The sequence below is a fragment of the Pipistrellus hanaki genome, assembly GCF_964339955.1.
Source record: "Pipistrellus hanaki genome assembly, chromosome: 8".
In the NCBI taxonomy this organism is placed as follows: Eukaryota; Metazoa; Chordata; class Mammalia; order Chiroptera; family Vespertilionidae; genus Pipistrellus; species Pipistrellus hanaki.
Genome location: NC_140510.1, coordinates 59,658,114 through 59,683,865, shown reverse-complemented (window position 1 = coordinate 59,683,865; position 25,752 = coordinate 59,658,114). Strand labels below are relative to the sequence as shown.

Here is a 25,752-nt window from a genome sequence, read left to right as displayed (position 1 = left end):
GGCTCACACTTCTAGTTTTATAGGAATTGTTAGAACGAATATTTTTTAAACTGAAGGATTTATGAGAGGATATACAAAATAAAAATTGGGAAAGGCTTCCTATTGTCTTAATGCCATAAACAGTTTATCCAAAAAATTCAAGACTAGTAAATCTTCTCCCAGTTATGATAAGACCTGCTGGGAATGATTCTGGGATGTAGTTATGACATAAACCTGCTAAGTGAAAGCACAGATTTAAAACTGGTATGTACCATTTTTCCTCGGTTATAATCTAAGGAAAACTCCCTAAATTCTATAATTATACTAGTAGAGAGGATACTATTGCATTTGTCATTCAAAATGAGTGGCTATCTTCCAATTTGAAGGTAGAAGAAGGCTTTAATGGATAGGGTTAATGTTTTCTCACTTAACTACAATTGGTTCAAAAAGCTTATATTATGGCCTGGGGAAGATTTTCTGCAACCAGAATTGTTTAAGGTCTGTTTTGTGACTGCCATTTTGTTCTTTACTGTATCTGAACCTGTATATTTATTTCTACCTGAAGGAATCCTTAATGTGGTATATTCTAGTTTATAAAAGTCCTTTGCTACCCCTAAAGTATAGATCCATTCACATGAGTCATTTAGTAGACAGCAATTCTTTTTTTTTTTTTTTAAATATATTTTTATTGATTTCAGAGAGGAAGGAAGAGAGAGAGAAAAAAAAACGAAAAAAACAATGATGTGATAGAATCATTGGTTGGCTGCCTCCTGCACCCTACCAGGGACCAAGCCTGCAACCTGGCCTTTGCCCCAACTAGGAATCAAACCATGACCTCCTGGTTCATAGTCAACACTGAACCACAGACCCACACCAGCCAGGCTTGTCAGCAATTCTTTATGGTAGTTCAAATCATTTCTGTTTCCTGGGGTTATAGTTTGCAACTGTCCTTGTAGCTTTTCTTCTCTTTAAAGGAGATGGCGACAAGGCAATGAATTATCTAGTAGAGAGGATACTATTGCATTGTCATTCAAAATGGATGGCTATCTTCCAATTTGAAGGTAGAAGAAGGCTTAGGGAAATTCTCTTTTTTGTTTTTTCCTAAAAAGTTCATAGTGTGATTGCAAAGTGGTATAAATTGTAAACAAATTTAAGTGGGTTTTTTATTTGTTTGTTTTTTTATTTTGTGTGTGGGTGTTTTGTTTTTGTTAATCCTCAGCTGAGGATATTATTTTCATTGATTTTTAGAGAGTGGAAGGGAGGGGGAGAGACAGAGAGAGAAACATTGATATGAGAGATACATGTCAGTTGGTTGCCTTTCACACCTGCCCAGACTGTGACCAGAGATTGAGTCTACAACCAATGTACATGCCCTTGACTGGAATTGAATCCATGACCCTTCAGCCTTTGGGCCGATGTTCCAACGACTGAGAAAAACGGGCTATGTCTTAAGTGTTTTTTTCAAGTGCACAATTGGCACTCTTCAGTATATGGCTCCATCCTTCCCTTCCACCCAAATTATTGTGAATAAAAAGCCAACTTGTGCACATACACCATTGCATGAATTTTTAGACTCCTGGGGTGAGGGAGTGTGAGTAGCTTCTACTCACCTTCCATTGAGACAATGACTATTGTAGTGTGCTACAGTTTTGGAAGTCTTTGGAATTGCCTCTAGAACCTGTGGCACAGTTCAGGTCATTTCACCATTATTCTACAAAGATGATTTAGACCCAGTCACTTTTCTCAAGGATCTAATAGTTTATTATTGTAAAGAAGTTAATAATTTATTGCCATGTGATAATTACTATAATAGGTCTTTTTTAATATCATTAATAATAGCAAAGGTTTGTTTTTTGAAAGTAAAACAGCAGCTATTTGTAGCCAGCTCTTTTGAGTAAGTAGTTTAGTCAAGTTGTTTAATATAATTTTGGTCAAAATAAAGTAACAAGATAGAAATGTTTTCAATAATATCAGCCTTATTGAATTAATGTGTAGTCCTCCAATATAACTGTTATGAAGGGAAGAATAGCAATTTGAATGTATAACTTCTAGCATTTAAAAGTATTGAAATGTGCTTATTACTCTATAATCATCCCATAAGTTTTTATGATTATAAATGTTGGTATTGTCCTTTCTAGTAGTTCGGCCCCATTTACAAGGTGACCAGAGTTATTTTATTTTCTTCATAGCAAAATGCATTGATCACTACACCAAACAGTGCGTGGAAAATGCAGATTTGCCTGAAGGAGAAAGAAAACCAATTGACCAGAGATTGGAAGGCATTGTGAATAAAATGTTCCAGCGATGTCTGGATGATCACAAATATAAACAAGCTATCGGCATTGCTCTGGAGACACGAAGATTGGATATCTTTGAAAAGACTATATTGGAGTCGGTAGGTAGATGATATGATTTTAGAGATTGTTTTTGGCGAGGAAATTATTAAAATAGAATCTCTCTCATAGGTAGTGAAAAGAAAATCTGGTTTAGAAATAATAAGGTGCTCTTTTGCCCTGATGTTGGTTGTGTTTTGTGTTCACCCGAATATCTACTTTTATCTTACTGTATTTATACCTTTAAAGTCTTGCATGAGGAGGTTGAATTAATTATCCTGCCCTTTCTAAGAAAACTGTATGGATACACTGCTATATTTTTAGATTTATGACTGAAATTACAAACTGGATTTCTGGTCTGGGAATTTTTTGCAATAATTATGACAGTTGTAAATCATCAACCAAAATGGTCAGAAAGATGCAAGACTGAGTTGAGTGGACGTTGATCTGCATGTCCACTTGCTATTCTCCATTTGCTAGCTCTCCGCACTCCAGCCATTTTGACCTCCTCTTAGCTCCTAAATGTACCTTGCCTTGTTCCCCTTGCTAAAAATATTGCCTCTGCCAAAATTCTTTACCTGTTTTATTTCAGTTCAAGGTCCAGAGTTCAACCCAACTATCACTTGTTTAGAGAGCCTTTCATCAATTCCTGCCCTACGTACTCTCTTAAACCCATACTGCAAAGACTAGATCCAATTCTTTTGTTAATCTCTTGGAAACTTATATTTTTTTCATAGTGTTTACCACTATAGTAATTAATTGTACTATTAGGCAGTTAATATCTATCTTTATTACCAAATTATAACCTCCATTAAGGACAGGTATTTGTGCCTAGTTTACTACTGTATCTCCAAAGCCCAAGACAATGTTGAGTAGCAGTGGTAAGATTTGTTTATACAAATCTTTAATAAATGATTGTACCACCCAATGTGATAGAATAGCTCTTATTTTACTGTTTTGTTTTTGTGTAGTTATAGCCTCTCCTTGTCTTCATGTGAATAGAATGAAAATATTTGTTTTCATTCGTTCAACAAAGATTTCTTTTTTGAATGCCTACTATGTACCAGACTGTTTTAGGCATTGGAAATACAAACAAAGTTCCTGCCCAAATGGAACACTGGAGGAATAGGCAGCAAGGCAAATAATTACAGGGGAACTATAAATCTACTTTTGCCCATCCCTGCATACAAGGTAAAGGGTGATAGATGTTTTAAAAAAGAATAAAGAAGGGTAGGAAATGCATCTTACTTTGACATCCCAGGGTCTCTTCATATAGATAAAACTTGTTTTATGAAACAATACCTACTTTCCTTGCTTGTAATGTAATCAGATAATGATATATCTTTAAATTATTTCTTTCAGAATGATGTCTCAGGAATGCTAGCTTATAGCCTCAAGCTCTGCATGTCTTTAATGCAGAATAAACAGTTTCGGAATAAAGTACTAAGAGTTCTAGTTAAAATCTACATGAACCTGGAGAAACCTGATTTTATCAATGTTTGTCAGGTAATTATATTACTTTACATTGTACTGTTGAACTGTACATTACATAATATTACATTTGATTGCATTACTAACTTAATTGTCTTCACAGCCCTATGAAGATTTGGTATATTATTTATATTCCTTTTTACCTATAAGAAACTGAATCTCACAAAACTAAAAGCTTATTTTTTTTAAAATCTTTTGTTTCTAGGCTTCCCCCCCCCATCTTTTTTTTTATTGAATTCATTGGAGTGACGCTAGTGGTTAACATTATTATATAAGTTTCAGGTGCATGCTTCTGCAGCATGTCATCTGTACATTATCGTGTGTTCTCCACCTCAGGTCAAGTCTTCATCCACCATCTTTTATATCCTGCCTGTATTTTTTTATGTTTTTTTTTTTTTTTTAAATAATCTAGGCGGTTAAGGAAATTTTGGAAATAAAGGTTAAAAAAAAAAAGTAGAAGAAAACATAAAAATAGTATATCTCTGTTATATCATTCTAGAAAGAATTTCAAGTATAAAATTTTCTTTGGTTTCATTACCCAAACACATATGAGTATACTTATTTCTTTTCATGTATGAATTTGCTTACACGTTTTTTAAAAATTCAGGTGGTACAGAAAATATATAAAACAAAAAAACATGTTTTTCTTTCCTAGGTCTTTCCTCAAAGGTATGTTTGTCCTCCACTTATTAGCACAGAGGTGCTACCTCATTCTTTTCAGTGGCTATATTATATTTTATTGGCTGGAAGTACCCTTGGGTTTACTTTTTAACATTTGTCATACTATGTAATCTTTATATTCTGCTTAGAGCATAACATTTTATCATACATTGTGTAATGTTTTTAAAAAAAATGCTTTTTAAAGTAAGTTTGAAACAAAAAGCTGGAAGAAAAATACCCATATTTGTATCACCCAAAGTCAACTTAACATTTTAGTAATTTTTCCTTTCAGTTTTCTCTCTATAAATTTTTGGAGTTTTGTTTGCTTCTAAGTGGTTTTTAATACTACATTTTAAGTAGTTTTTAAAAATTTGTATAAAAAGCAGTTGTCCTCTGCCTTCTCCCTCTTTGTATTTCAGTTTTATTCCTCAGAGGGAATTTTTTTTTAGCTCTTATTTTTTGTGCCTTTAAAACTTTTTAAATTTATGTTTTTAAGATATATTACAAGTAATAATACATTCACATGATTCAAAATTCAAAAAGAATCCAAGAGTATGCAGTGAAAATTCTTCTCACCCCTTTCTTCTAGCTCCCAAGTTCTCTTTTCTGGAAGCAAACAGTAGCAACTAAATATGTCCTTCAATTTAACATTTTTTGTTCTAACTCTTCTCAGACTCTTTTTTTTTTTTTTTTTTTTAATATATTTTATTGATTTTGTACAGAGAAGAAGGGAGGAGAGAGATAGAGAGTTAGAAACATCGATGAGAGAGAGTCATCGATCAGCTGCCTCTTGCACACCCCCTACTGGGGATATGCCCGCAACCAAGGTACATGCCCTTGACTGGAATCGAACTCGGGACCCTTCAGTCCCCAAGCCGACGCTCTATCCATTGAGCCAAACCGGTCTCTGCAAACTCTTCACAGACTCTTGTTCTAACTCCTTCTTGATTGTGTAGGAGTCCTTTAGTGGATGTATTTGCCTCACTAAGCTAGTCCCCTGTTGCTTGCCATTTATTTTCTATTTTTCCACTTTCCTATTCTTTTTTTTTTTTTAATATATTTTTATTGATTTCAGGGAGGAAGGGAGAGGGAGAGAGAGATAGAAACATCAGTGATGAGAGAGAATCATTGACTGGCTGCCTCCTGCACAACCCTTACTGGGGATCAAGCCCGAAACCCAGGCATGTGCCCTTGACCAAAATGGAATCTGGGATTCTTCAGTCTGCAAGCCAACACGAGCCAAACCAACTAAGGCTCCTATTCTTTTTTCTTTTTTCTTTTCTTTTCTTTTCTTTTCTTTTTTTTTTTTTAATATATTTTATTGATTTTGTACAGAGAGGAAGGGAGAGAGATAGAGAGTTAGAAACATCAATGAGAGAGAGTCATCGATCAGCTGCCTCTTGCACCCCCCCACACTGGGGACGTGCCCGCAACCAAGGTACATGCCCTTGACCAGAATCGAACCCGGGACCCCTCAGTCCCCAAGTCGACGCTCTATCCACTGGGCCAAACCGGCTTCGGCTAAGGCTCCTATTCTTAATATTACTAATTTTGATTATATATTTATTCTAAAATTGAGTTATTTGCTACTGAAAGGAACAAGAAATTTTAAATTAATTCTTAAAAGAAAAATTCTAACATTATTGGATTATTTTGTTAAAACATGGCAGATCATAAGAGTAGTTAGAGAAATGCTTCAAATGATCATTTTAGTGCATCAAGCACAATACACTGTTTTAAATGAGTGAATGACTACTACAATTTATGGTAAAGCAGACATTTCAAGTTAAGGAACACATAAATGTAAATTATGAGTAAGATTTAAAGAAGCCAAGATTCATTCATCAACCATTTATTGAATACTGCTAATTGCCAGGCACAATATTAGGAGCTGTGAGTATAATATAATTTGTATGGATTTTCTTGTAAGGCCGATTCCATTTTAAGGAAAACTTTATGCCAGGATTAGAAGTGGAGTGCTAAACTAGCTGGTTTAGTCTGCCCCAACTTGCTTATACTTATATTATATTTTAAAGTTTCCTACGTGTTGACTGTTTGTCAATCTAAAGTATCTAATAGACAGTTTCCAATTGTGTAATTGTTCCTTATTTGCATTTCAGTGCTTAATTTTCTTAGATGATCCCCAGGCTGTGAGTGATATCTTAGAAAAACTGGTGAAGGAAGACAACCTCCTGATGGCTTATCAGATTTGTTTTGATTTGTATGAAAGTGCTAGCCAGCAGTTTCTGTCATCTGTAATCCAGAATCTTCGAACTGTTGGTACCCCTATCCCTTCTGTGCCTGGATCTACCAATACGGGTACTGTTCCAGGATCAGAGAAAGACAGGTATAAGTATCTTTTTCTGCATCAGAACTAATTGAACAATCTTTATTTTATTTTGGAAATAGGTGGAATGTTCGTAGTCTGCATATGTTAAGAATAAATTTTACCATTAGCTTTCATAGATTGTAAAGTTTCGTTAAAAGCTGTTTTGTTTTGCACTGTGCTTGGCACGTTAAGGAAAAGCAGAGAAATGGGCCCATCTGGAAAGAAGTAAAAGTGATTTTTGATCAGGGAGGGCCTGTAGGGCAGCATGTTTGCCATCTAATCTAATAAATTATAAACCTCAGGAGGGGCAGGTGGATTAAATTTCAGAGATTTGACTTAGGTATTTAGAAATATGAAACATTCTCAGTTTTTTGTGCTTTTATTAGAACTAAATATACATATGTCTTTAGGTTTTCTCAGCAGTGTTTTGTAGATTATAGTGCAGAGATTTTGCACCAATTTCCTAAGTATTTTATTCCTAAGTATATTATTATTCCTAAAAATAAGTTAAAAGTGGTATGTTTTAAAGTTCAATTTCCAATTATTTGTTATTGATATATAAAAATGCAATTGATTTTTGCATATTAATCTTGCTTAAATCACTTAGTAGGTCTAGTAAATTTTTTTAAAGATCCTTTCATAGTATTTTCTATGTAGGAATCATGTAATCTGTGTCTAGAAATTTTAATTTTTCCTTTGTAACTTTTATACCTCCTTTCCCTTGTTTTGCGTTGGCTAGCATTTCCAATCTATCATTATATAGAAGTGATGAAAATGAACATCTTTACTTTGTCCCAGATCTTAGTGGAATAACGTTTAGTTTGTTGTTGTTTTTTCTCCTTTCTTGTATCATATTTATTTGCTCACATGTTCCTTCTGAATTAATCTTCATTTCTGAAGTTAGCATTTTCCTCTTTCATTTCTAATTTTTTCCTAGTTCTGTTTCATTTCTGAGTTTTTCTGATTCTGATATGTAATATTCTTTTATACCTTATATAATTTTTTTAATGTCTTTTACCTCCTCTGAAAATTTTTTTGTTTCAATATTTTTGGGATTTTACTTTGACCTTTTCTGTGGCTTATCTTCCCTGAAATTAGATTTTCCTAAACTTTTACAAAAGTGGTTCATTTAAAGTGCTTTTTGTAATTTCACGTCCCTCTAGAATTTCCTCTTCTGTGTCATAAAGTATTAAACAAATGGTGTCTTTTTTTTTTTTTTTATTGATTTTTTACAAAGAGGAAGAGAGAGGGATAGAGAGAAACATCGATGAGAGAGTCATTGATCAGCTGCCTCTTGCACACCCCCTCCTGGGGATGGGCCCGCAGCCAAGGTACATGCCCTTGACCGGAATCGAACCCAGGACCTTTCAGTCCGCAGGCCAACGCTCTAACCACTGAGTCAAATCAGTTTTGGCAACAAATGGTGTCTTATGTTCTGAGATCTCTTGGCTCTGTTTTCTTTCTCACTTTTATTTGGACATTTTTTCTTTTTAATTTGGATTCTATACTCAGCATTTTCTCTTCAAAGTATAGTGCTTCAACTTAGAAGAGAGTGTTGGCTGGTTAGTTTTAAGAGTTGTTGCAGCTTGGCTGGTGTGGCTCAGTGATTGAGCATCAACCTATAAACCAGGAAGTCATGGTTCAATTCTGGTCAGGGAACATGCGCAGGTTGTGGGCTCAATCCCCAGTATGGGGCGTGCAGAAGGCAACCAATCAGTGATTCTTTCTCCTCATTGATGTTTCTCTCTCTCCCTCTCCCTACCTGTCTGAAATTGATAAAGATATTTTTAAAAAGAGAATTATTGCAGCCCAACTGCTTCCCATCAAACTGGCTTTGTAAGCTATTGATGGTGTATCTCCATCTAACTGGGGAACTTGGGGGTTACTTTGTCACCTGGTTTTGTTGCTCATGCATTTTTCTAACCTAGTTAACTGCTTTGTATATTTTTATGAATATATTTGGAGGAAATTAATAACTGAACCATGTCTGTCTTATTAGAATCTTTTCTGTTTTTGTTTTATTTTATTTTTTTATTGATTTTTTTACAGAGAGGAAGGGAGAGGGATAGAGTAGGAACATCGATGAGAGAGAAACATCAATCAGCTGCCTTCTACACACCCCCTACTGGAGATGTGCCCGAAACCAAGGTTCATGCCCTTGACCAGAATCGAATCTGGGGCCCTCAGTCTGCAGATCAGCTCTATCCACTGGGTCAAACCAGTTAGGGCTGTTTTGTGGGTTTTTAAAAAATATATATTTTTATTGATTTCAGAGAGGAAGGAAGAGGAATAGAGATATAGAAACATCAATGATAAGAGAATTATTGATCAGCTGACTCCTGCATGCCCCCTACTGGGGATCAAGCCCACAACCTGGGCATGTGTCCTTGCCCGGAATCAAACCTGGAACCCTTCAATAAGCAGGCCAGTGCTCTATCCACTGAGCCAAACCAGCTATGGCCTATTCTGTTTTTTAGCAGCAATATTTATGAAGTGATTAAAGATTTTTCCTTGTAAAGTATTTTATTTGGACATAATTCAGATCTTAAATTTGGTAACATATCACCCAGACATGCTATTTGGAAGAGATTTATCAGATTAGTAACTGTTGGTTCTTTTCATTTTAGTGAGTCAATGGAAACAGAAGAAAAGACAGGTAGTGTACTTGTAGGAAAGACACCAGAAGCGGTAAGTGTGCTTTTTGAAGTGATGTTTAGCATATATTCCCACAGTATATTGTAAATTATTTTAAAGTGTTAATACAACTGTTTTTATGGAGGTTTATTACTTAGTTTGACACCAAAGTCATTTTATAAAAATACTAGAGGCCCATTGCACGATATTCATGCAAGAATAGGCCCCTGGCTTCACTCCCAGCTGCCTGGGAGCCAGCAAGTCCCTGTTCCCCATCCCAGCTGTCCAGGAGCTGGCACGTCCCTGATCCCCAGCTGCCTGGAAGCTGACATGTTCCCGCTCCTACGGGAACCCGGCATGTCCCTACTCCTGGCCACCGGGAGCTGGCACATCTCCGCTCCCTGCTCCTACCAGGAGCTGGCAAGTCCCCGCTCTCACCGGGAGCTGGCACATCTCCGCTCCCAGCCTCCCGAGAGCTGGCAAATCCCCACTCCCCAGCCACTCGGGAGCCGGCAAGTCCCCCACTCCCCGGGAGCCTGCACATCCTGGCTTCTGTCTGGAGCACCACTCCAGTAGCCCCCTCTGCTGCCTCCCTTCCCCTCATAGCAGGCTTCACACCACTCTGCACCTGCCTATGCAAATTAACCTTCATCTTTGTTGGGCTAATTTGCATACTCACTCTGATTGGCTGTGGGCATAGCGGAATGATGGTTAATTTTTATGTTTCTCTTTTATTAGTTAAGATATTTTCTGTAAAAAGTAAAATTTTAAAGTATCAGTAAGTACTTAACTTAGATAAAATCAAATCACTAGATCAAGCATGTGCAAACTCAAAGGCTTAATGGGCCAAATAAACAAAGTTTAAGTTATGTGGGCCACAAAAAAACAAAAGCTTCAATTTTCATAGGTTTATTTCAATAGAGACATGCTGAATACAAAGGGCTGAAATAAATGAGTAATCGTTAACATAATATAATAGGACATTTTAATAAAAATTAATATTTTTTTCTTGAACATTAATTTACCAGACACTAAATAAACTACACAATTAATAAGCATAACACAAACCTATTTTTCTTGTTTTCCGAAAGTGAAATATTTCCTGATGCGCACACCAAACAAGTCAGTCCAAGACTAATGATATGGCAATTGCTGCTAAAATATTCACTGCTAGTATTAGTGGAAAGAAATGATGTGCCTGCATGTAAGGCGAGTAAGGGAAATGAATGCAACACGATTATGGTGATCAGTCATTAGCGAACATTGTAGTTCATTATTAATAATCTATACTAATAAAAAGGTAATATGATAATTAGACCAGACACATTCTGGACATCCTTCCGGACAAAGCCACAGTGTCAGGGACCTAGGCAGAGGCAGTTAGGGGTGATCAGGATCGTAGGGAGGACAGTTAGGGGGCAATCAGGCTGGCAGGGGAGGGCAATTAGGGGGCAGTCAGTCTGGCAGGGAATAGTTAGGGAGCAATCAGGCAGGCAGGCAGAGACAGTTAAGAGCCAGTGGTCCCGGATTGCGAAAGGGATGTCCCAGATTGGAGAGGGTGCAGGCCGGGCTGGGGGACACCCTCCCCATCCCCCCACAAATTTCATGCACTGGGCCTCTAGTTATGTATAACAGGATATTGTAAAAATCAAGTTATGAAAATTTTATTAAAACATTTCTTACATACCAAAATTGGCTGGATCTAAAAAATATTTGTTGTAGGCTGCAAATTTGACATGCTTGCTCTAGATTCTAACCAAAGAGAGAACTTCATTTAGAATAATTCTGACTTTACCTGTCAAGGGGGAAAAAAAGTATGGCCTCTATTTAAATGGCAACTTATCACAGAGGGGGCAATTTGGTTATCTTTCTTTTTCTTAGTATTAATGGTGTTTAGAAAACTTAGATAAGTATTAGATCAGCAATATTAATGGATATAAATTTTTTCTTCATCAGGACTTTTGGTTTCTGATACTCAGGTATATAAACTTCAACTGGATGGATAGTTTTGTTGATTGATAGCTTGGTATTTCATGAGATCATATAGGTGTGTTGATTAAAGATGCTTTGGATTTTGTCAGTTTGGATTAGCAGTTCCTCACATAAAGTATAAGCTGGCTCTATAAAAGTTTTCCTTATATATCATCAGTAATTAGTTATTCTTTTATATTAAAAAATATTTTACATTGGAAGCCAGTTCACAATGAATTACATTCTTCCATCAAGCTGGTATCATATCTCAGTGGTATCTAGTTTTCCAGATCCTACTGTTAAAATGAGTATTGTATTAAATATTTGAATTTTACTGGTTTTGGGCTGTTAAAATAAAGTTGCCTTAGTGGATTTCAGTAATATATGAATTTTTATTTGTTTATTGTTTTGGCAGAGTCCAGAGCCTAAGGATCAGACTTTGAAAATGATTAAAATTTTAAGTGGTGAAATGGCTATTGAGTTACATCTGCAATTTTTAATACGAAATAATAACACAGATCTCATGATTCTAAAAAGCACAAAGGTAGGAAATTCATCTATAATGGAGCCTTTTAAAAAATATTTATTTGTTGAATATAAGTACTTATATTTATTTCTTATTGAATACTTTGTTGCATTTTATTCCTTACTGTGGAAATAAGTTTTTATCCTATCTAATAAAGAGGGAATATGCTAATTGACCTTCACGCTATTACAAAGCTGGCGGCACCCACTGCCAATAGGAGGGGAGGTGCTAATTGACTGCCAAGCCTTCAAAGATGGCAGCATCCACAACCACAAGATAGCGGCGCCCAGTCCCCTCAGTCCTGCTTCACAAGCCTGCTTCTGGAGTCCCCCAGTCTCCTCAGCCCAACAGCCACCCAGGGCTGGCCCGAGGCTCAGGCAAGCCTCAGATGGCGGCTGCCTAGCCTCCCAGGGCCGCCTGAGGCTTGCACTGCCAGCAGTGCAGTCTGAGTTCCCCCAACCCAGCACTGGGGGTGCACCTTGAGGTCCTCCTTCAAACCCCTCTGGGTGAAGAGCACGGCCTGAGGTCCCCTGTCAAGCCCTGCCAGGCAGGGGGGGTGCAGCCTCGGGTCCCCTGGTCCAGTGCTATGGCGGGGGGTGTGGCCTGAGGTCCCCCAGCCTGGCACTGGGAAGGGGGCGCAGCCTCAAGTCCCCCTTCGGGCCCCACTGGCAGGGGGGCACAGCCTCATGTTCCCCATCAAGCCTCCGCTGGGCAGGGGGCACGGCCTGAGTTCCCCCAATCCAGCACTGCGGGTGCGCCTTGAGGTCCCCTGTCAATCCCTGTTGGGTGGAGGGCACAGCCTGAGGTCCCCCAGCCTGGTGCTGGGGTAAGGGGAGCAGCCTAAGGTCCCTTAGCCCAGCACAGGACGGGAAGCGCACCTTGAGGTTCTCTGTCAAGCCCCGCCGGGCGGGAGGCATGACCTCAGATCCTCTGGCCTGGTGCGAAGGCAGGAGGCGCATCCTGAGGTCCCCCAACCTGATGCCAGGACAGGGGATATGGGGTGGAGGAGGGCATAGCCTCAGGTCCCTGCTGATTGCTCATTAAGGCTCCTTAAGGGAACTTGGCCTCAGCTGTGGGTGCAGCCATCTTTGTGATAGAGTGATTGTCAATTAGCATATTCCCTCTTTATTAGATAGGATAGCCAAGATCCATTATTTTAAATGTATTATTTCAGTTCATTCATGTTTCACCATAAAATAGGGACTCTGGTTGTACGTTCATGTGTGAGTTTGCAATATGTATGAATACTCTGCCAATGATAAAAATCTGTTTGTTTTTGTAAGGATGCAGTACGGAATTCTGTATGTCATACAGCAACTGTTATAGCAAACTCTTTTATGCATTGTGGGACTACGAGTGACCAGTTTCTTAGGTAAATATACTGGAAGATTTCTGCTTTGTACAGTCATCTTTAACAGAAACTCTGTTGTCATTGTTACATGGATTGGAGAACTTCCCCTGCTGCCAGTCCTGGATTTTAAATTTTATTTATGCTGTTTTATATATTTACTTATTGCATATACCTACTTGTTTGTTTTTTAATTAAGTCTGGTTCTTCTCTTTTTTTTAAGTTTTTTTATTTATTGATGAGAGAGAGAGAGAATTTGTTGTTCAACTTACTTATGTATTCATTGGTTGTTTCTTGTAAGTACCCTGACTGGGGATCAAACCACAACCTTGACGTACGTATCAGGAAAACTCTAACCAACCTGGGCCCTACTTGTTTTAAGGCAAAATTAATTCTCTTCATTAATTGGCTTGAGTGTCAGCTTTTGGATGAAATACATTAAGCTCAGAAATTTAGTATAGTTTTGCTTTTGTTCATAGTAGAATTACATATGCATTTTTTAAAAGTCTTCAAAATATTAAGAACAACTTAGGTAAAATAGAATCTGCAGTAATTTGTGATCCATGCAGTAAAATGATTTGCAATAGTTCAAGGTAAATTTTAAATGCTTTGACTTTAGAATTATAAAATGCCTAGGGTGTTTGTTTCAGTAGTATTACTTAATTTTCTTTTCTTACAGAGATAACTTGGAATGGTTGGCCAGGGCCACTAACTGGGCAAAATTTACAGCTACAGCCAGTTTGGGTGTAATTCACAAGGTAATACACACTGATGAGTGGGAACAGGCATTAGAACAGAGCAATTTTTCTGAAATTAATAAAATGTAGAAGTTTACTATAACTCGTTGACATGCACATTTTGTTAAATCAGTCCTCTTTTAGGGAAGGATAAAGTAAGATATTAAAGTTCATATAAATGTGTTCGTTTTTAATAAAAGGTGGAAATCCTTTTCCTATGAAGATTATCTAAGCCGTTTCTCAAAGGATGAATTGAAATAAATTGTTTGAATAATATAAGATGAATTTTGGGAAATGTTACAAAACAAGGGAAAAAGTGGAAGCATTTGTTTCTAAGTAGGATGTGATTGGGTCTCTGAAAGGCTCTTCTCTCATTCAAGTGATAAAGTTGTATAAGAGAGCCCCACTTCCTCCTCTTTTAGCAAGTGAATATGCTGGAGAAAAGCAATAATCATAGAAAATGTTAGCTCTTTTTCTTACTTTATCTCACTGACACGTTTCTTGTGACTCCAATTTACAGGGTCATGAGAAGGAAGCATTACAGTTAATGGCAACATATCTTCCCAAGGACACCTCTCCAGGATCAGCCTATCAGGAAGGTGGAGGTCTCTATGCATTAGGTCTAATTCATGCCAATCATGGTGGTGATATAATTGACTATCTGCTTAACCAGCTTAAGAATGCCAGCAATGATGTAAGTGTTAGAATGGGAAACTGAATTTTCATTAGTTAAGGGTCCAGAAAAACATTTGCCAAATTATTTTAGTGAATGGAAATTTTGTTATATTTGGGAAGTCCCCAACAGTATTGTTTTCAAAACACTTGTTTTATTCCCACTCTTTCGAATTTTGTAATGTTATATAGGTGCCCTTAGTGAACATTTAGTCTAATCCTATTATTTTGCAGAAAACTAGTCCCAAAGAAAATGCTTATCCTCTCTTGGGAATCAGAATTCTTGCTTGTTTTGATCTTTGATAAGTATTAAATGTAAATTTTTAAAATAACTTAATTAGCCTTATCTTATTTTAAGGTACCTTGAAATAGGATTTTAGATTTTAATGTTTATGTTAGAATCTTTTAGAAACCTTTTAGGAGAGTAGCTGAGTCAGACAAAAAACTTTGTCCTCCTATTTTAGTGAAAAGATTGAGGCCAAGAGAAACATCTCTTTCAGTTTGTAACGCCCCTCTCCAAGACCTTACCTACATTTACACATACCTTTACCTTACTTCCTCTGGTTTCAAGTAAAAATTTTCTTATCAAACAAAGCTATTTGGTTGCCAGGAACAGAAACCACCTCTGACTAACTTAAACAAGGAATTTATTGGAAGTCGCTTATATAATTAAAGGACAAGCTGATGAACCAGTTCTCACAAAGGTTAAGAGCCAGGGCAGCTACAGGAAATAGATAACAGGAATACTAGAATTGTCTCTTCAGGGCTCTGCTGTTAGGATGAGTGAACTTAAATATTTTTGATCCTTGGGTCATTCCACTTACAAACGATTAAAATTCCAGAGAAGCATCCAATTGACCTATCTCTAGGCCAATACTTTGGCTAGAGGAAAGTAGAAGCTTCTTAAATAACAGTCCCACCAAGACTAATCAATGGGGGAGTAGTATTCTTTAAGAGTGAGGTGCTATCACCAATAAAAAGATACTGTGCCTTCAAAAATGACAGATGACTAAACGTTCCTCTTCAAGTAAAGACTAACTTTTTGCTCTTAACTCCATTTCTCCCACTTTATTCCATATTCCATAAGATCTACCTTTTTCTCCTTTTCAGCCTCCTCCTATGCTGTCTTTCCACCCCAGCCCATAATCATATTCATGTCTCACCTATCCTAACAGAAACTTTCCTTGGCGCTTGCTACTTCATCTCAGTTGTTGTCATCTTTCTCTTCCTCTTACTTAAACGTATTTTCTTCTTTTATTCACTTTCAAATTCACTATTATTTTGTATCAGCAAGCACAATTCTTTGGAAATTGAAATTGAAATTTCTGAGGTTACCTCTGGCCTTTTGATTTTCAAGTCTTTTGATTATTCTAACTAAGCCAACTGCTCTACATATTTATATCAAAATATATTTTGAAATTAGAGTTAAAGCTTGGATCTTAAGTACAATGTACTACATGCTTTTTCTCCTAGATCGTTCGACATGGTGGCAGTCTGGGCCTTGGTTTGGCTGCCATGGGGACTGCACGCCAGGATGTGTATGATTTGCTAAAAACAAACCTTTATCAGGACGATGCTGTGACAGGTAAGTGATTCTTTCTAAAGACAACAAATTTTAGGTTTATTTAATTTAACTGTAATTTATTTTCTACCTAAAATTTGTATAGCCTCTTAAAAATCTAACAATTCTCTTCTTGAAGACGGAGTGGATTTTTTCCCAATTTCTCAAACTCAAAAGAATGTTTGTAAATATAAAGGCTTTTAAAATGGTATAGTCTGTGTGTGTCTCTATATAACTGACTTTTATAAATACAAATACAAATTTATTAGAGTGACCTACTTATGTCATAGGACTATCTTCAGTATTTCCCAAACTTGTGACATATGTGTACCCCTTATGTAATTTTCGTAACGCTGAGTACGTTCATGAGAACGTAGAATTAGATGCAGCTAAGCACAGTGCAGTGCATATCCCCACCAAACTCCGGTGCAAATCGTACCCCCACCAAACTCTTCCCGTACCCCTGGGGATATGCGTACCACACTTTGGGAAACACTGTCTAGATGATAATGTAGAAAAAAAAAATCATGTTTCCTTTGAAATCACTGTTGGTTACTATGGTACCATCATTTAAGATTTCAAAAGAAAAAAAGCTATAAATATACAACTACATAAAGTACCTTCCTTTTTTTTTTTTTAAATATATTTTATTGATTTTTTTCAGAGAGGAGGAAAGAGGGATAGAGAGCTAGAAACGTCGATAAGAGAGAAACATCGATCAGCTGCCTCTTGTGCCCGCAACCAATGTACATGCCCTTGACCAGAATCGAACCTGGGACCTTTCAGTCCGCAGACCGACGCTCTACCACTGAGCCAAACCGGTTTTGGCAAATACCTTCCTTTTTATCAGATGGTTTGAAAAAAAATGCAATCAGAAGCTTATGATTCAGTTGTTTCATTTTTTATTAATCCTCATTGGAGGATATTTTTTCCATGATTTTTAGAAAGACTGGAAGGGATGGGGAGAGAAGAGAGAAACATTGATGTAAGAAAGCCACATCAATTGGTTGCCTCCTCAATGTGCCCTACCCAAAGCAGGGAACCTGCAACCCAGGTAAGTGCCCTTGATCGGAATTGAATCCACATCCTTTCAGGGTCAACACTCTAACCACTGTGCCATACAGGCAGGGCTAATGGTTGTTTTGATAGTTGGTGCTAATATGCCACTCCCTATAGGGTATGTTGTATTGAGTTTATATACATAGCTCTTATTCTTTAATTTTTTACTCACTAGGGGAAGCAGCTGGCCTGGCCCTAGGTTTGGTTATGTTGGGCTCTAAAAATGCCCAGGCTATTGAGGATATGGTCGGCTATGCACAAGAAACTCAACATGAGAAGATTCTGCGTGGTCTTGCAGTTGGCATTGCACTAGTAATGTACGGGAGGATGGAAGAGGCCGATGCTCTCATTGAATCTCTCTGCCGTGATAAGGTGAATCACACATCAATCCTCTTCTCTTTGCTCTCCCTCACCTTCCAATTATTTCCACCATAAAACACTTATCTTCACTGGAAATTATATCTGTTCCTCTCAGAACTCCTAGCTACATTTGTTAATACAACTTTTCATAAAGTATAAAACCTAATAGAATTTAGAAATCAAAAATACTGATTAGGAGATGTAAACTGAAGTTGAGGATTTAATATTTAAAAGATTTCAGATCAATGATTTTCAGATAAACAAAAAATGTTTATTTAGTAATTTACAAGTTAATTCCTTTTAGAAATAGTGTTTTTTGAATGATTTCATAATCATTTAATAAGATAAAGTTTACTTCCTTGTTTTTCATTAAAAAAAATAGTGCCAATCTTGACTTACTTAATTGAATGAGTTTTTTCCATTGTCTTTTGTTTTCTTTTCACATTGGTATTATTATAAGTCGTCAGCAGTATATCGTCCTCTATAATCTGATTAAAAGAACTATTGCTAGCCCGGCCAGTGTGACTTAGTGGTTGAGCATCAACCCATGAGCCAAGAGGTCACATGCCCCGGATTGTGAGCTCAATCTCCAGTGAGGGGCATGCAGGAGACAGCCGATGGATGTCTGTCTTTCATTAGTGTTTCTGTCTCTGTAATTCCCCCTTCCTCTCTAAAAATCAATAAAAACATTAAAAAAAAAAAAAAAAAAAAAGAACCACTGCTGTAATTTACTGATAAAAATGACTAATTATTTTGCTCAGCTATCAGACGTCCATATTTCTTACTCAGTGTTCAGTTCCAACGAATTAAATGATAAAGTCAAAGCAAATTAGAATATGGAATAGAAACTGGCTTCTTTGTGTCCCTTTGATAAATGGAAGTGAGTGTCACAGGGCAATAGGTATCGTTACCAAGTTTATACTTTCTAGAATGTATGAGGCAGAACAGGCATGTTATGTTTCACAGAATGTTGGCAATTTGAAGCAGTTAATTCCACTCATGTTAGTCTTATTTCCCCATTCATTTAGAAAATACCAACCACAAAATAGTTCTTGAATTCGTCTTTTCCTACCTAAGACAAACTCTCAGTGCATACAACTATGCCCATTAATCTATAGAAGTTATTGTTCGAAATAAGTTGGTGATTGATGTTGAATTGTATTTTCTTAGGACCCAATTCTTCGACGGTCTGGAATGTATACCGTAGCCATGGCTTACTGTGGCTCAGGTAACAACAAAGCTATACGACGCCTGCTACATGTTGCTGTAAGTACTGTGATCTTTCTTGGGGATGGGATGGAAGGGAAAGTTTGCAAATGGACTTTACATGTCTAGGTGAGTGCAGCACCCACATCACATGACCACTATCAGTGGTCTCAGGTTCAGATTCCTGTTCAGCTGTATCTAAGCACCAGGCTCACATAGCTTTTCAGAAGGCTGAAGGACAGGATACCAATATGTCAGTTTGAATGAAAGTCCTTAAAGTCATTCAGGTGCAATGACTTCTGAAACTCTACTCCAAGGGGCACCCTCATTGAAGAGACAAGACAGTGTGAGTTTGTGCAGCAACCCTATGATCGAGAAATCTAATGAACAGTAGGAACCAATTTTTTTCATAGCCTGTGAAGTTAGCTTTCAGGAACCCCCAAGGAACATGCTCTATTTCAAGAAAAACATTATATAGGAATGCCAATGCCTGTGTTTTCCAAAAGGCTTTTTTCACTCAGTCCTCCTAATCCAAATATAGCTTATCAACAATAAATATTGTTGCCTGGTAATACAGCAGGCATTCCACATATGTCTTAACACAGTAGGTTTTTACTCTCATGGTGCTGGGAGAAGATAAACCCAAGGTCAGTACTTCCCATGCAGAATGGGCTTAAAACTATTCATAACTCCTTCCAAGAGATATTCACATCCCACAGTACTTATTAGTAGTTTATCCTTTATCAGTGCAGAATGTGGTATATTCAAAATATTTGCATTTTGCTTGAACCTTAGGACATAAATTTTTGAAAATAACATCGAAGGAATGGTTAGGATTTCATAGTAGCCCACAAAAGCCATAATGCAGCTGAAATAGTCTTTAGAAGTAGTCCTGAACCTTAAACACCAAGTTTTAAAACTTGTAAGCCCTGAAATAAAGTCATTCTCAGACATGTTTTTCTAAATTAGGGAAAGACATTCTAATAAAAGAATAACATATTAATGAGGTCTAATGTATATTTGAGTGATGTTGGCTCCTATCAGTTTGATCTGGTAATAAAATGCATGGTATATTGTAATCATAATTTTTTCCCCCCAGGTGAGCGATGTTAATGATGATGTCAGAAGAGCAGCAGTAGAATCACTTGGGTTCATTCTATTCAGGTAATAATCTCTAACTTCCAGTTCTATTTATATTCCATTTCTTTGTATGGTCAGTAACTAAACAGAAATATCTGAGGAATATATTCAGGTTTAGAATAAGGACCATTTAACAATAAAATTAGTACTGATCACCTCACTAAGAAGCAAGTTTGTCTTGGGATTCTGAGAACCTATTTGAGAAAGATTAAAATCACTTATTATTTCTCTTTATTTTTTGAAACATTTCTGCTTATTCACTTTTTAAAATCTGAGTTACACCTTTGGTATTCCTCTTTCCATGTATATTAGCAATTCAAATGGAATGATACCTCTTAACACAGGTTTATAGAGTTCTCTGAAGCTCTTTCATGAAAATGAAAGGTATAGGCTTTGTTTAAATGCAAAATGGTAAAATAAAAACTTTCAGATTTAAAAATACTATTTTGGGGCTTAAAGATTTAGAGATGCTTTTGGTATTAAAATATAGTTGTGATTAAGAGGACACATTCTGAAACCAATCTACCTGTATTGAATCCTGGCTCTGCTACTTATTAGCTGAGTAACTTTAGGCTTGCTACTTAGCCTCCTTAAGCCTCAGGTTCCTTGTCTGTGAAATGGGTATAATATTTGTGTGTGTGTTTTTATGATTATCTAAAGCCTTTAGCACAGGCTCTGGCAATAGTAAGTTCTGTTTAAGTGTGCATTAGTGGTAATTATAATAGTGGTGGTAGATGCAGTAGTGCTTCTTCCATTAATTCTCAATGTCTGCTTAGCTTAGATCTCAAATACCACTGTTTTGTTTTTATCTTAAAATATAACAAAGGAAAATTAAAAGTACTTCTTTTAAGCTCTATTTGAACACTGCTTGTTATAGATTATCTGTGATGAAATTACACAAAATAAGTTCCCAGGGTACATGTTAGATGAGTCAAATGTCTCATATCCTTTTAATCTCTGCTGTAGATTTTCTACCCCAAGTTCCTGGGAGTGAACCTTTGTTATAGAGAGTTGTGATATAACTTAACAAATATTTATTGACCATCTACTATGAATTGATTACAGGATCTTTTCCATTATATCCCAGATAGGAAGCTATCAAATTACTACAGGCTATAAAATATTTTCTTCCTATTATAGATAAAAATGTTGAGTAAAATTGCAGAGCACAGACCCATATGGCATGCTAATTGGTTTCTCCTTATACCAGTGAATTTTATTGTGAGTTTTACTGAATGAGGTTGTTCAACGAAATGCTAATGTTCATTGTAGTATCCTCTAACCCTCATTTGTCCAACTTGTTTACAAAGGTACTAGAGAGCCTTCAATAAATTCTAAAGGTATTACACAGATCTGCTAGTTTGATGCCTTCAAAATAAGATATATGATTAGTTGCTTATTATTTCTTAATTTAGTAAATCTATAGATGCATCAAATGTTTATTCCTTTTCTAAGATCTAATAAAACCTATGTATATTAAGCTATTCTACTTTTTTTTTTTTTTTTTTTAATCTGCACCCGACTTTACTTTTAATTTCTCAAATCCTCTTTCTTGAAAAGAATCATTCTGAACATGGGAATACTTTATTTAGACACTTACAGTCCTGTTGCACTTTTGTGATTTTCTGTTTTTCCCCACATTTGTAAGCAGTAGTTCTATGATTACATCAGCAAGTTCTATTTCAGGGAGGTAGTTTATTTATTTTAGAGACTTGAACTCATTTAAGGCAGTCATTCTCTTTACCTATTTTGCATTGTGATCCATCTTTGCATTACTTTTTATCTTTCTGGTCTAAAAATCATTCTCCTGAGAGAAAAGATGGAAGAAGCAAAATAGAAGTTGAATAATTCTTTTTTTCCCCTGTCATCTTTGATATATCATTTTAACTGAGCTCTGATCCTCACCTTCTTAAATCTTTGCTCTAGAGTTTATACACAATTAAAAAACAAAATCTAATGATTTTATTATTGCTATCCAGAAAGGTTTGGGTATTTTAAAGATTTTAAAACTAGATAATTTTAACCAAAACTGGTTTGGCTCAGTGGATGGAGCGTCAGCCTGTGGACTGAAAGGTCCCAGGTTTGATTCGGTCCAAGGGCATGTATCTTGGTTTCGGGCACATTCCCAGTGGTGGGTGTGCAGGAGGCAGCTGATTAATGTTTCTCTCTCATCGATGTTTCTAGCTCTCTATCCCTCTTCCTACCTCTCTATAAAAAAATCAATAAAAATACATATATTTTTAAAAGTAGATAATTTTAGTATGGAAAGTATATCTCCTAGGTGTACTGTTAGTAACTGTTGGCTTGTGTAAAGAATCCTACTTATGATAGTCTCTTTCTTTGTTTTGATTCTTATCAGCTGTTCACTCTCCCTATGAGTGACTTTATATTTCAAGTTATATAAATCAGTGGCCTAGTGTGCATATTCTGCCACATAGGAAGTTGATGAGCTAATTGAAAATTTTTTTGTTTGTTCTCAAATTAACAATTCACTTTGTCCTTGTATTCCTATAGCTCACACATGTGCTAAATTCCCAGTTTCAGCAACAGATGTCTCCCACGAGCTGCTGTTAGGCTTTGCTGAGATCTACCTAGGACACAGGATAGTCAGATCTAGCTAAGGAGTTGTTTATGTGCTCTTTATTTCAAAGGGACCATTTGGAGTTTTCTCTTCATAATATGATTCTTATAAGAATTATAAACTGGAAAAACACTTCAGAGATGGTTTTTGTCTAAAACTTCATAAATGAAGGTAATTAAATAACCGGTTTATCTAAGCAGCTGCAGTTAAAACAAATTTTTCTAAATTTTAGATTAGTACCATTTCTCTGGAGTGAGAATTTTTAATTTCTCCAGTGGAAACTTAGAAATTAACCAATATCCTCATTTTTTAAAAGAGAAAGAAATTGAATTCCAAAATAGTTAATAAAATTTCCCATTGTTGTAGAGTTAAATGATAGAACTGAAATTCAAAACAGGTTTCATGATAAACCAATGCTTTCTCTACCATTCCTTTTTGTTGGAACACGGTCTTCCTAAGTGGCTCTGATAGAGCATGTTTATTCTCAAATTTCCTCATTAATATTTGGAAAGTTTCTGTCCTGTTTTTTGAGAATAGTATATGTTTTCTGATTTGTCATCATTTACTCTCTTAGTGTGTTCCATTCTCTCATTTTTTTTCCTGGTAGATGTCATTTTTTAAATAACTACAAACATTTGGCCTTCTTGAACCATGTTTTGAGGATTTATTTCTTCTAATTTTTTTTAACTTTGTTTTTAGAGTGTATTTATTGAACAAAACATTGCAAACATATCAGTAAATATGTATTTGTATTTCAGCAACTAGTATAAAATTGTCTCTGGGAAACTAAAAAATTCTCTTGTATATTCTTTATTACTAGGGTAGTCCGAAGAGTTGTAGTATTTTCACTATTTCTTCTGAGTTTTTGAGTTATTTGTTCATAATGTATATGATAAAAATAGACAATTGAAAGGCATTCATGTCAGATTGAAATGAGCCTAATACATTTTTAATCTAATAATTAGGTAATTATTGGTATCATTGTTACCAGTCTAGTCAGCAAGATTTATTTTTATAGCAAGTCTTTGTACAGTACTGTGCATGACATTGACTGAAATTCAATTGGAATTGACCAAACTCTGAATTATTTTAACTTGACATTAGAAAGGAAATGAAAAAGTTAAAAAAGCATTGGTCTTAACATAGTTGAAAAAAATTTGCTATAATGGTGAATAAGTTAATTGATCTGACACATGAAACAATCTTGGAGGTCCTTGGTCATCTTTGCTGCTACTTTAGCTGTTACAGTTTGCAACTAAATAATTCTTAGTGTATACATTAAAATGTTTTCAGATGTGGATGGATCTTGTTAGATGTGAGGGATATTCTTTGTGCAGGTATCTTTTAGGCCACAAAATAGTTCCTTGAATGTTGCATCATAATAGATCCTTAGAATTTTTGGGAACCCTAGCAGTCAACTAGTTACTAGCACCAAATACATGAATTACCTTTACAATATCTCTATTTACATTGTATATCAACTTGATACATATTTTTGATATGCTGTTCTCTTTTTTTGCCTCAGTATCTTTGTGTTTATGTTCTGGGTGCTATAACTTACTCTCTTTTTTTCTTCTTTCTTTTTTTACACCTTTGTTTTTCTCCATTAATTAATAAATATGGAATAGAATGAAAGTTTCTTTTTTCAAAATTATTCTTCTAGAGAGGTACAATCTATTCCTTTTCTTTGAAGGTAAGACTAGTAAATAGAGTTTCTATGTTGCCATAGGATTGGTTAACTTTTGAGTTTTGCTTAAAAATTAAAATATTCTAAAATAGAAATATCAATTATGTATCAAAGTGGTAAAAAAATATTGTGCTATATTGTACTTTTTCAGAAATAGTTTATATTGGGTTTGTATTTCATTTTCTAGAATATTCTGGAAATAGTTGAATGTCCTCATTCATTACCATTAGAAAGATCTCTCAGCTAACTTTAAGCAAAGAGTTTTTTATTTTTTCAAAAGTTGAAGCTAAATAGTTTAAAGGTCTAATAGTTAATTTTATAGGTGAGCGTATGTTTAAGCGCATACACATATTTGGAGGCAATGTAGAGCATGTTGGAAGATAGTTCTATTCTGGGTTGTCTAGAAGAAGAGCTTGGCAGTGTGATTGCTATCTAGTATTTAGATTCCCTGAAACAATCATAGATACCTTCAGATACATAAGATACTGTTTGAAAAACTGATATCTGAAAACTTAATCTCACAAGACTTTACATGAATATAAATATTAACATATGCCAATTCCATCATATTAGAAACTGGAACCAAAACTGAAAAGAATGTTTTTTGTTGTTATTGTTTTGATTTGTTATTATTGTTGTTTTAGGAACAGAAATTATTTGAGATAGCCTATCCTTAATGTTGCCGAAAATCTTAGACTGGTGAGGACAAGCGCCTAAAGCTTTGATAATTTAGGAATTATATTTGTAAGATATACTTTTTTTGGCAGATGACATAGAGCTTGTAAGATATATATTTTAAACCCAGATTATGGGAAAGGATTCTGCCATTTCAAATAGAGAATATATACCTGGTTTACTTGGCCTAACTTTCTCAATAACCAACATATTTCTTGAATTTTTTTTTTTTTTTTAACTGAGTTGTGCCCTGGTCAGTGTGCTCAGAGGGTTGGAGTGTTGTCCCATGCACTGAGGGGCTGTGAGTTTGATTCCTGGTCAGGGCACATACCCAGGTTGTGGGTTCAATACCCAGTTGGGGCACATACAGATTGATATCGCTCTCTCTCTCTCTCTCTCTCTCTCTGCTTCCTTCCTCCATCCCCCTCCCCTCCTTTCTCTCCCTTCCTCTGTCTCTAAAATCAATAAAAAGCATGTCCTGAGTGAGGATTTTTTTTTTTTTATTGAGTTGTGTTGAGAGGGAGAGCAATAAAATAATAGGTTGAGGCATAAGAATATGTCAACATGAAAAGAAAAAGCTAAGATATTTGTTGTCTTCACTGTACACCCCTCAGCCTAAATTTATGAGAGTAGCATAAAAATAAAATGTAAAAAGAATTGTCTCCTATTTACTATATTAACCCCCATAAGAACCCTATGAAATATAAATGAGGAAAAAGGCTCAATATAAATGAGGAAAAAGGCTCAGAGAAATTTAGTATCTTCTGTAAATCCAATCAGTTAGCTAGTAAATTACACAGGTT

At 35.9% G+C, this 25,752-nt stretch overlaps 1 protein-coding gene across 1 annotated transcript in view; it reads left to right on the top strand.

Moving 5' to 3' along the window:
* Positions 1 to 25,752, top strand: part of PSMD1 (proteasome 26S subunit, non-ATPase 1) — a 78,702-nt gene that overhangs the window by 10,109 nt on the left and 42,841 nt on the right. The window contains exons 5-16 of the mRNA XM_084891771.1: positions 2,169 to 2,374; positions 3,675 to 3,818; positions 6,584 to 6,810; positions 9,420 to 9,480; positions 11,813 to 11,941; positions 13,207 to 13,295; positions 13,951 to 14,029; positions 14,529 to 14,702; positions 16,154 to 16,265; positions 17,476 to 17,672; positions 18,831 to 18,926; positions 19,966 to 20,030. Of these exons, the coding sequence (XP_084747897.1) occupies positions 2,169 to 2,374; positions 3,675 to 3,818; positions 6,584 to 6,810; positions 9,420 to 9,480; positions 11,813 to 11,941; positions 13,207 to 13,295; positions 13,951 to 14,029; positions 14,529 to 14,702; positions 16,154 to 16,265; positions 17,476 to 17,672; positions 18,831 to 18,926; positions 19,966 to 20,030 (1,579 nt within the window). The remainder of the gene's footprint in view (positions 1 to 2,168; positions 2,375 to 3,674; positions 3,819 to 6,583; positions 6,811 to 9,419; positions 9,481 to 11,812; positions 11,942 to 13,206; positions 13,296 to 13,950; positions 14,030 to 14,528; positions 14,703 to 16,153; positions 16,266 to 17,475; positions 17,673 to 18,830; positions 18,927 to 19,965; positions 20,031 to 25,752) is intronic.